This window comes from Stylophora pistillata, chromosome 3 (genome assembly GCF_964205215.1).
Source record: "Stylophora pistillata chromosome 3, jaStyPist1.2, whole genome shotgun sequence".
In the NCBI taxonomy this organism is placed as follows: domain Eukaryota; kingdom Metazoa; phylum Cnidaria; class Anthozoa; order Scleractinia; family Pocilloporidae; genus Stylophora; species Stylophora pistillata.
This window is the reverse complement of record NC_142521.1, coordinates 44,077,454-44,088,585: the sequence shown is the minus strand read 5'-3', so window position 1 is coordinate 44,088,585 and position 11,132 is coordinate 44,077,454. Positions and strand designations below refer to the sequence as shown.

Below are 11,132 nucleotides of genomic sequence, written 5' to 3'. Positions count from 1 at the left end.
TGTCACATTTCAAAGTAACAGCAAGGTAATATCTCAAAGAATAGAGAGCCGGATTTCTATGTAGCTTCACTTTTTCTAAATTTTACGCTTGAGTGGAAAGGTCTGGGAATTGGGAAATTGACTCCATGTCCACTCAGCCCAAATACCCATTTTTTCGCTAACGCCCGTTTTACTGTAACTATGAGAAAAAAGCGGAAAAGTATGAAAACACATGCAACCATATGGGAAGTCTAAATAGTAGGAGCATTCATTACACGTAAATTGAACAACGATGCCAGAAAAAAATCATGTCACAGGTAAGTGAGGAAATAAATATTATGGTGATAAGCACAGCGCAAATACATTGTCATTTCACCGAGCTTTTCAAGATTTTATGCAGTTTCTCATTTTTCATATTCTCATACGCGCACTACCCTCCACCATAATAGGGGGACCTTAAGAAACCACGACGGTGACGCCAAGGAAGACTTCGATTAAAAAATGAATTTCTACTCTTAGTTAGAATTTCAGAAATGGCTGCAGGAGCTCACTGTCTCGTACAGCGCCACAGCTCAACTTCAGCATGACTTATAAAGTAGCCGTTGAGTTCCAAATGCAAATTAAAGTAGTTTGCCGTCGCGGTTTCGGTTCGCAGACGACGCAAATTTTGGCGATTTCACGTTGTTGTTTTGCATAGGACGGCTAAGAAATATACAAAGTTTCAAAACGCACGTGCTGAGCTATTGTTCTTCCAATTAGATCTCTTGTTTTCCACGTCCTCTTTGCCGTCGCCGTCGTGGTTTCTTAAACACGAAGGCGCGCTAAATAAGGAAGTCTTGCCTGGGAAGACCAAGGCTCATTTGTCACTCACCGTTGACGTGTGCGGGTCAAATTTAAATGCTGGTAGACGAAAAAAAGGAGCTAATGAGATATCTATTGTTTACTTCCACTAGCATGGTGGCATGAGGTAATGTGCGAACCACCTACTTCGATCTCAAAAGTACCGCCACAAATAAAGACAGTTTCTATTGGAGAAAAGAAATACAAATCTCAAAAATTCTTGTCTTGTGATGAATACATAAAACAATTTTGAGGAATGCGCCCACTGTTCACTGCTTTGGAGTAGCTGTGGCTCAAGCTGACTTGACTCTAAAGGTCGGCACACACGAGGAGACTAGTCCCTGCGACTAGTCCCAGCGACCAGTTTCATGCGACAAGTCCCTTCGTGTGAACTACATATTTCTGTGGTCGCAGGGACTAAAATTTGGTCCCTGCGACTGGTCGCACGAATTCAAACTGGTTTGAATTCGTGCGACCAGTCGCAGGGACTTGTCGCATGAAACAAATGTTTGTCCCTTCGTGTGAACTGTTCGTGCGACCAGTCCCTGCGACTAAACGGTAAATAAGCCAATCACGGGTCAGTGATTGGCTTATTTACCGTTTTGGTGTTTATCATTGATGCGTGACTTCAGGTATTTGTAAACACTGCAGTTTCTATGAATTTTCCCTGAATTCTAGATTTCTACAACTGAAGAATAAAAAAACTATTTCTAGTTTTGTAAACATATACAGATGTCTTGGAGCCGTTTTGATGGAATTTTTACCCTATTTTACTCTGTGTCTCTTAAAAATAAAAAAATAAAAACAAAAACAAAAAGGGAACACGTAAAAGCATGAATAATCCGACTGAATAAGTGCAGTTCATTTGCGTTGATGTTTAATAGTGCTACAATGAAAAGTTACCAAATTTTCATTGTTTTCGTGTAACGCACCAGACTAAGAAACATCTTTTGCCTCTTAATTTTCCTATGTTCTTGTGCAATTGAGTGCCCTCGTGTGAACACCTTAAGGGACTAGTCCCTGCTACCGGTCCCCTCGTGTAAACCCTTCAAAGACTTGTCGCCGGGACTAGTCGCCGGGACTAGTCGCCGGGACTAGTCGCACGGACTAGTCGCACGGACTAGTCGCACGGACTAGTCGCACGGACTAGTCGCACGGACTAGTCGCACGGACTAGTCGCAGGGACTAGTCCCGTCGTGTGTGCCGACCTTAAGAGTTCTACATCACACGACGGTTGATTGACAAATGGTCCAGTGAGACCTAAAGCTCCTTTTATAGCGCGCCTTCGTGTTTAAGGTTCCAAGTGATGTTGTGCGACGGCTTGCCCCAGCTTTTAGATCGTTTGAATGATACATTTGAATAATCATGCAAAGCTCGTTGGCGCCTGTCAAGTCATAGTTGGGTGATTTCTTTTGTAAAGGTTGTTTGCCATAACGGCTTCTGTCTTAATGAACAGCGTTTGCATGTTATCGCTCTCGGCACAAAACTAGGAAATCTGAGATCAACCTGAGCCAATAAAGCTGTAATCATTCATAACGCGAACCAGAATCATCACAAACAGGCGGAAGAAACTTTACGAGGTGAGCTTAGTAAACAAACTTCTTACTCGATGCGAGGGCGATTGTTGTCGTGCCAAGCCTACTTAATTTCATACTTATCACAGGATCAAAACATAACCCTGTTTGTGCTGAAACGAAAACGAAGTGTTTGAGCGTGGTTAATTAAAAATCGGAAATGGTTAACCTCTCATCCTTGCGTCGTTGCCTTACCATCTATGAAAGAGATGCGCACTGAGATTGAAATTGTAGGTGTCGTCTGAAATTATACTTGTCGTTGCCAAAATCTCAAAATAATTATTCTCGGTTGACCTAATTTTCTTTCTTTTAATTTTCCAATGGGGCTAACGTTATAGTCAAATTATAACGTTATAGTAACAACGTTATAGTCAAGAACACAGGCTTTTCTTTACTTTTACTAGTGCTGTAATTTGATCGTTTGTGACGTGCAGCCCTCGACCCTCAGTTATTCCATTGATCAAGGGGGAAAGTGAAATGATAACAAACCGGCTTTTGGTCGCTCATACCACTTATTTAGACCACATAACGAGTTGTTTGGCCACTGATTTTCAATGCCGATGTGTTTTTGTTCAGGTTATAGTAAGAATGTTACGGTTGCTGTCATTGTGTTGGTCTGCGAAGAAAATGAGCTTGTTCGGTGAAATATTACGAGTTTCATTGTCTAAATTTTATCCAGGAAAACAAACTTCAAACAAATAAAGAAACAATGAAAGCATTGTTTTGAATGAAGAAGAATGCTAGCGCCACTTTAATCTGCTCATATTTCATCGCAAATGAATAGGATTACATGAAAATTGTCGTTAGAATTGATTTAACGGCAATTTGTCGCAAGGTGTGTATATTAGAGATAACTTTGAAGAAACATTGAGCTATAGTTTATGCCACCTTATCAAGAATTACAATAAAATGAAAAAAAAAGAAAAAGAAAGGCCACTGGTACATAGAGAACTTATCCGGCTCTTTTGGGCATCAGTGGCTGATTCAAAGATTAAAATTTTCTCTCCTCAGGTAAAAAAATAAAGAAAAAAAAATTCTTCAAGGTTTCCACGATTTGCAGATCACATCTATCACGAGTTAGCTACTTCTGTTTTACGCACCGAAGACGCCACTGTGTAATTATTTTGAGTTGTTTATCAGCTTTTGTAGCGTCACGGCAAGAGCTGAAAAAGTTAATCTCCGAATCTACTTGGAAAATTCACTGAGTCAAACGGTAAAATATCTCTCGAATGGATAAAAAATCCTTTTAGTTTTCACATCTATTAAGATATTTCTACAAGGAGAAGTTTTGGTTTCAATCCCGCACCATCCTGAAATGATTTTGAAATATTTTTCGTCTTCTGGTGTGTCACGGTAAGAACTGAAAAAGTGACATTTTGGGTTGTTTAGGCACAACATACTTTGTTTCAACGGGTATTCTTCTTTCTTTAGTGTATGCTGCGCCCAACAATCTCCAGTGCAACTGTCGAACTACGAAGATAATCCGAAATAAAAATTTATGACATGGCATCGGGTCAAAAAATCGGGTGAAGTTCGGCCTTCTATTGTTACTTTCGATAACATATGCAGCCTCGCCTCCCCAGCTTTATAGGAGGCAGTAGCCACAAAAAAATTCGTCCATCCTCGTGCCTCTTCATTTAAAGGCGACCACAACCCGACCAAACAGTGTTGTCTTCATTTCCTATTGCTTCGTGGAAATACTTGATCTCGAAAAATTCAATCATGGTCAGACTGGCAGTCAAAACCCCAATAGTCTTTTTTTTACAGTTGTGGGCTTGGTGGTCAAGCCTTTGAACAGGAGTGAGGCTAAGGGTGATCTTGTTAGGATAGAGATGTTGCTGCTTTTCAAATGCAAATTTCTCTGTTATCATGCTGGGTAGATACAGGTCTCTGTCACAACAGGGTCACCTTTAGCCTCACTCCTGTTCATAGGCTTGGCCACCAAACCCACAGCTGTAAAAAGGACTATTCGTTCTGTTTCGACCGCTCACGGGCGGGCCGGAGGAGCAAGGTGAAGGAGTCCCAGGACTACATAAGTAATTAAGAAAGTTAATTTGCTCTGTTTCCCTGAAGTAGATGAGATATTATTGACATTGTTAAATCCTGCTGATAGTCGACCTCGATCTTTGTCTAAATTTCAGAAAACCATTAAGTTTGAAGTGTATTCAAAATAAATGCATAGAAAACCGTATTTTCATTAATTTTTACCTTTTAGAAATGAAGCTAACCACTGATGAGGTCTTGGAACAGATTGGCAGCTTTGGTCGCTACCAAATTATTCTCAACATATTTTTCAATCTCGCCTATGCATTTTGGTGGGCCGTTCCTGTGATGATTTCTGTCTTCATCGCATCGGAGCCTGGTTGGCAATGTCAAAATAACTCGACTTGTCCCTATACAGACACCATAAGTCTTGGAGACAAGAGGTACAAGTACAGATGCAATATTCCAAGGGAAGATTGGAAATTTGCAGACGATTTCACTTCTACTGTCACTGAGGTAAACACTAGGAAATTGAATTTTATCACCATAAGAAACTCGCCACATAAGAAATTCGCCAAGTTGTTTTGGAGTCCTAGTATTATGCGATGCTGGTTGCAAAATGAAATTCAAAACTCACTTCTTTGAAAAGGCAAATTTACATTAGGAAAGCTAGAAAAAGAGCAAGAAAAAAGGAATTCTTTCGATGAGTATTTGGTAATATCCATCAACTGTCAAAGTCTTGCAATCATGGAGAGTATTTTTAAACTTTACAGTTTGACCTGGTCTGTGAGCGCGGGTCTTTGGGATTCGTTTCCACTTCTCTCATATTTGCCGGATTTTTCGTTGGAAGTATCCTTGTGAGCACCTTCTCTGACAGGTTTGGGAGGAAACGCCCCCTTTTCCTCTGCGGCTTTTTCTGCTGCTTGGTTCATTTCATCTCAGCCTTCTCTCCTGCATTCTGGTTTTTTGCACTTTGTCGTTGCATTGTTGGATTTATGATTGGTAAGTTCATGCAAGAAAGGATCCTCTTTTTATAATTAAACAAACAATAATGGAACAATGGCAAAGTGAAATTTCGACTAATCTCAATTTTGTTGTGAAGAGGACAGTGTGGTAACATTGAACTTTTCTCGCGGAGGCGCTGTCTGTTTCTTTTTTTTTTTTTTTACAATGGATGAGAAGTTGTCTTACAAGAAAAAGTCAAATGCTGAAAAGGTTCAAAATCAGAAAAAAATGGAAAGGCTCATACCGCTGCGCTTAAATGTTGAGTGTCGTGAAACCAAATCCCAACGACCAATCAGAAGAAAGGAAAATAACTTTAGGCGCCAATGAGAACTCAAACTCGAAACAATCAACCTGCCTAAAGCGCGAGAAAACGCGGGGAAGCGCGGGAAAAAGTCGTGATTGGGTTTTTGTTCTGCGTCTGATTTCTCGAGGGAGTGGAGCGAGTTTTCCGGACTTATAACAGAGCGAAGTAAAAAAAAAACAAAACAAAAAAGAAACAATCCACTCTGGGAGAACTTGCGACACTTAGTTGAAAAATGCTCTAGCATCAACGGACTTGAGGACTGGTTTTCATTTATGCAGGTGCTTACAGTATTCCGTTGTTCGTGTTGACTTCCGAGTTTTCCGGCATTCGCTACAGAGGTGTAGCTGGAGGACTGGTATGGACTGGATACTTTCTGTTCACCATGATCCTAGCTGGAGTGGCATACGCTATAAGAGACTGGCGTCAGCTCACTGTTGTTACTGGAACTCCTGGACTATTCTTTACGGCTGGATACTTGTGAGTAAACAGAACTTTAGTGATAGATACCAAGCAGTTTTTCCAGGTGAAGAACTTAGTCCACTCCACTGAGTTTATGTTTGCAAGTCGCGTGATTTGATTGCGTCCATCTTCAAGCCCGAGGTCAACAATGGATATATCGGTAGATTCAAAGTTTACTGAGAAAAATCGAGAGAATTATGTTTTTCAGTCAGTAATACCAGAATACCCAGGAAAACGATAAGTATGAAACAGATATCGATCCTTATTATTTTCTTAAGACTCTGTCGATGTCTGATAATTTAGTCGAAAGAACAAGCTAAAAAACACGCCGAGGCACCAACGTATAACACTGCCAGGTAAACTAGGGGTCTATTTACATGGGGGTGGGGGACCCTAGTTGGGTAAAGTAACCCGCCTAGGTGGGGTAACCCGTCAGTCGATATAATCTCTTATTTAGTCTTGATTACGTTTACATATATCATCATAACAGTCTGTCGGGAGTGACAATGACTGTTTCATTTATTGTAGGTTCCATCAAATTCCTCCGCGCAGCTCTGTCCTTCGCTTTCATCTGCCAGGAACTCTTGTCTGTATCCAACTTCTTTAGGTTCTTCTGATTGTCAATTTACATCACCAACTAAGTTGATAAAACCAAATTATAAGCCAAAATTGTTATCTCCAATGATCAAAAGGACTTATCTTCATTTATTTTGTATTAACCCTATTGCCGCCTTCAGTTTTATCCCAGAGTCTGTCCGCTGGCTGTTAAAGAAAGGGAGAGAAGAGGAGGCCAGGGTAATCTTATGTAAAGTTGCTGAACTGAATGGAAAAGAAATGCCCACTGGATCACTGGAGTTATCACAAGAAGAGCAGAACGAGAGGCTCGGTGACTTCCGAGATTTGTTTGTGTCACGCAAAATGATTCACAAGACGTTAGGTTCCTGGTTAATGTGGTAAGTTATGTCTCTAATATAAATGATCCACGAGTTGTTCAATATATTTTTTCTTCATAAATCACACTTGAAAAATGTTGTCGTGATTATTTCCAGAAATGTGCCCTTTTAGCAATTGTTTTGAAATTAACTTCAATTTCCTAATTTCTCTCTATCTTTGTCTTTTCTCCCGTCATGATAAGGTTCTCTGCATCCTTTATCAGCTGGGGAATAGCTTTTAGTGCCCCTTTTGTCGGTGGAAATATCTACATAAATGTCCTCATAACTAACGTAGCTGGATTGCCAGCATACCCAATAAGTGCTGCTTTGACGATGAAGTAAGTATTACTATTAAAGTAAAGAGACTCTTTATATCTGTTCTCTCTTATTTGTCCCTTTAAAGTTTCTAAACGTCTATGATTCTAAAGATATAAATTTTGACTACAAACTTGGTTATTGTATATGCTGACCGATAATATTTTTAGATAAAAAAATTGTCACTCCAAGTTGAATACCATTTGAAGTCTGCTGCCATACATAGAAAAGGATGATTCAATCAAAATATCTTTAAAGTGAAGCAGCCTAGAGAAATCAAATTCAGTTTGACCATCGATTTCTTTGTTCAGTTGTCGACTAAGATCAAAAACTTTCTGCTATTATTTCGACAGGTTCGGCCGCAGAAAAATTCTTGGAGTATCGTTTCTGTTAGCTGCTGTAGGAGCCATTGGGGCACTTCTACTGTCAGACAAAGCTGAACACGATAAAGGTGAAGAACTCACAAATTAATTATCATAGAGGAAAGATTTTTTTCAATAATTAACGATTAAAACTCACAAACTAACCAGCCACCAAGTTGCAGCGATTGGTGGAATTTTCATATCGCTGCACTAAGATATGCATTTCATTTCGGATGGAAAATTCGTGAATCGTCAGACTCTTGACGGAACTGTTCATCCATGAACAACGATCATAGAAACTCTCTATTCGGCCCTCGAATAAACTTTAAATATGCTCCCCAGGCTTTTTCTGACCGTGACTTTCTATAAGTGTTCTTTTTGTTATTACTAATCAGTTTAAGATTTTTCTCTACCCCAGGTTACATGGCTGGGAAAATCTTCATGTCCATGGTCGTTGCCAGGTTTAATAGTGAAATAGCCTTTTCCTTGGTTTACATTTACGCTGCTGAACTGTTTCCAACGACTATAAGGTAAACTGAAAGATGTATTGTTTAAAAGATGGCTCCTCCTATTTTTTTTCTAGAATGTCGGTCATTTCAATGCGCTTTTTAAAGTATTCGTTTACTCGTCAATCATAACAGAGTAAAAATTTCACTTTACTCGGTTTGTTTTTAGCTGCTTATGCTAGTGTGTTTTTATCTAAAAAAAAAAGAAAAAAAAAACAGACCTCCTAAAGTCTTTGCTCATGTCCTCCTCATTAAAGCGGAAAAAATCGCTGATATAAGTGGCGGCATAGTGACGCACCTTACGTCACCGATTTCGAAAGCCTCTGTTCTCTTTTTCCCCACATTGGAGGAGTGTTTTAAAAATCGTACATATTCAAAAGGTTTTCATTTGGAATTTTCTGAAAGCCACTCGTTGACTTCACAAAGAGTTTCAACTGCAGTTGCATGAATGAGTCCAAGATCTGTCTGGATTCTGTGGCTGTGATCTGGATGAACCTGTGAGACATTCGTTTTGAACTATCATAAGAGTTTATTTCATCCAGACGGTCCCTTAGATAAGGAATTAGATATAGTGTGAACGGGTGAAGTCAAGAGGCGTGAGCCTGCTTTAGTATTAGGGAAAAGTTCTTAACTTTAACCTTGGACTTACTGTAAATGTTTACAAATGACGAAGAATAAATGATTCTCATGATATAATCAGATTGACAAGGTAATAAATTGATACAGTTTACCTGAAAATTGACATTTTTTTTTTCTTCTCATAGAAATGTAGGCATGGGTACATCTACGGCTTCAGCCCGTGTAAGCGCTTTTGCCTCGGCTTATGCTCCGCTCTTGGTAAATAATCAATTTATATGTCCTTTACTCTGTTAGTGCGATATATTATATCTCTTGGTGTGCGTGGTTTGCTTAAGGATTTCTCGTTAAAGAAAACAAGTAATCACGCCTAACTTGGAACAAACAAATTCTGCAAAGGAAATAAAGCTGGATACACAAGATAGAAAGTTAGAACGAATCCCGTGAAAGTGGCAAGCAAGTAAACAAATAGGTCGACATAGACTATAATCGTTCGGATTTGAGACAAAGACAGACCTGTCTTCCCCCCCCCCTCCCCCCTCAGGCGTAAGGGCGAGTTAAATATTAACAACAACAACAACAGTATAAATGAATGAATAGGTAAATAATAAGCAAAAGCAGACACGAAGAGAGAAATGCCCAGGAACCAGACGGACAGATTGAATACATTATTATCAGGTGCCAGGGGAATAACAACTTACAAAATACAGTCGAACCTTTACTCATGGCATCTTTCCGATAGCCCCGCACTTCTCTAAATTTATCCCCACCTTCCCCTGCACGGTCGCCTCTTTTAAAACACCTGCTTCCCTCTGTCCCTAAGGTATCTACTGGATTTACTTTTAAAAACCTGAATTTACTTTCTTTCAACAGTTTACCGTTCATCGTTTCCTTCCCTTTGGTATAATGGCTGGTCTGGCCATAGCAGCAGCTATGGGATGTATGACTTTACCAGAAACTCTCAATCAACCAACCGTGGAGAGTTTGTATTCTGATCAGAGTGTGCCAAAGAAGGACGCGGATGACAACGAAAACGAGGTTGTTCCTGAAAACAAAGATGAAACGATCGCTTTAATGTGAAAAAGCAACAACAGCTCCACTACTACCAACGAGAAAGAATTGCTTCTTCGTATCCTACAGCCTTACAATGAGCAGGAAGATGCAAAGACAAAGCCTGTGGCTATTTTTTTTATAATCGTTTAATTGCTATGTAACAAACTCTCCATAATACTTATTTGTACCAACTACTGCATTCAATCCTCATTGCCTGGGGGACAATGCTGTTATGCATGCCAGTATCAATCGGACGAACAAACCGTCCCTATTCATGACGCAAGGTTCATGCTGTTAATTGGAAATCGGGCCAAATATTTTTTCTTGGGCAAAATTTTTGCCATGTGTTATCCTTATATTCTCAGCCAATTGAAAAGCAAACAAACAACTAAAACAACTAAACAAAAACAGCAACTACGACAAAACGAACGAGCATAACGCCTACCATGATTCCCTTTTTTTTAGGTGCTAATAGATATTTTCTTTATGGTAAAACGCTGCCAAACGTTGCTTGACAATAAACAATCAGAAGTTAAATATCAAAATGTGCCACTCGTTTCAATATCTGGATCATCAATGGGAAAAAAGAAAAATTAGGCTACGCTCCGAGTATTTTTTTTTCAGGTACATGCAGAATAATTTGGTGGGGTTTTATATATTAAAGCAGACAGCTTATTAAGGTTTTCCCATTCCGCGATCATTAAATCATCACTACCGCGTAAGCGTGAATCTGTATGCATTGGGTTTCCGGGCACAATTTGAAAACATTTCAAACTCAAAGTTTTCGCTACACTGGCAAAGTAATTTCAAGTACAAATAATAGAAATGAAAAAAAAAATTGCTAAATTTTTATTTTGGGCTCAGATATCTCTCCTTCCCTCTTCTTTCCTCTTTGGCTTGTACTGCCCCAGATAATACACACGTTCACCAAATTAGATTCCTATGACCTTAATGACCAAAATGACACATAGCGCGTTTAGGCAGTCTGCGGAAACAGTATAAGTGAGTGTGCAAGCCTGCATCAGAGCTCAAAGTGGTAAAATTCTCCCTTTTAATTTTTGAAACTCCGGGCCATCCGGTCTGAACGTTGAGGCATTTACTCAGGCTATTAAAACCAATTTTGTTAAAATTGGTTTTAACAAAATTGGACACGTAGAGCTCCTTAGAGGGGCTTGCCCAAGAATTTCACCGTTTCTCTATTGGTCTATCCTTTAGGTTCTCATGATGATTAAACTAGGCTTCTT

The 11,132-nt window shown here is 39.5% G+C and overlaps 1 protein-coding gene across 1 annotated transcript; it reads left to right on the top strand.

The window, feature by feature from the left end:
- The first annotated feature begins 2,237 nt into the window (after positions 1-2,237).
- LOC111342417 (solute carrier family 22 member 15) lies at positions 2,238-10,433 on the top strand. The gene is made up of 10 exons (XM_022949491.2): positions 2,238-2,399; positions 4,609-4,892; positions 5,150-5,378; positions 5,964-6,162; positions 6,882-7,097; positions 7,280-7,414; positions 7,745-7,842; positions 8,172-8,283; positions 9,024-9,096; positions 9,709-10,433. The coding sequence occupies exons 2-10, from the start codon at positions 4,611-4,613 to the stop codon at positions 9,913-9,915; spliced, it is 1,551 nt and encodes a 516-aa protein (XP_022805226.1). The 5' UTR covers positions 2,238-2,399; positions 4,609-4,610; the 3' UTR covers positions 9,916-10,433.
- Positions 10,434-11,132: the final 699 nt, after the last annotated feature.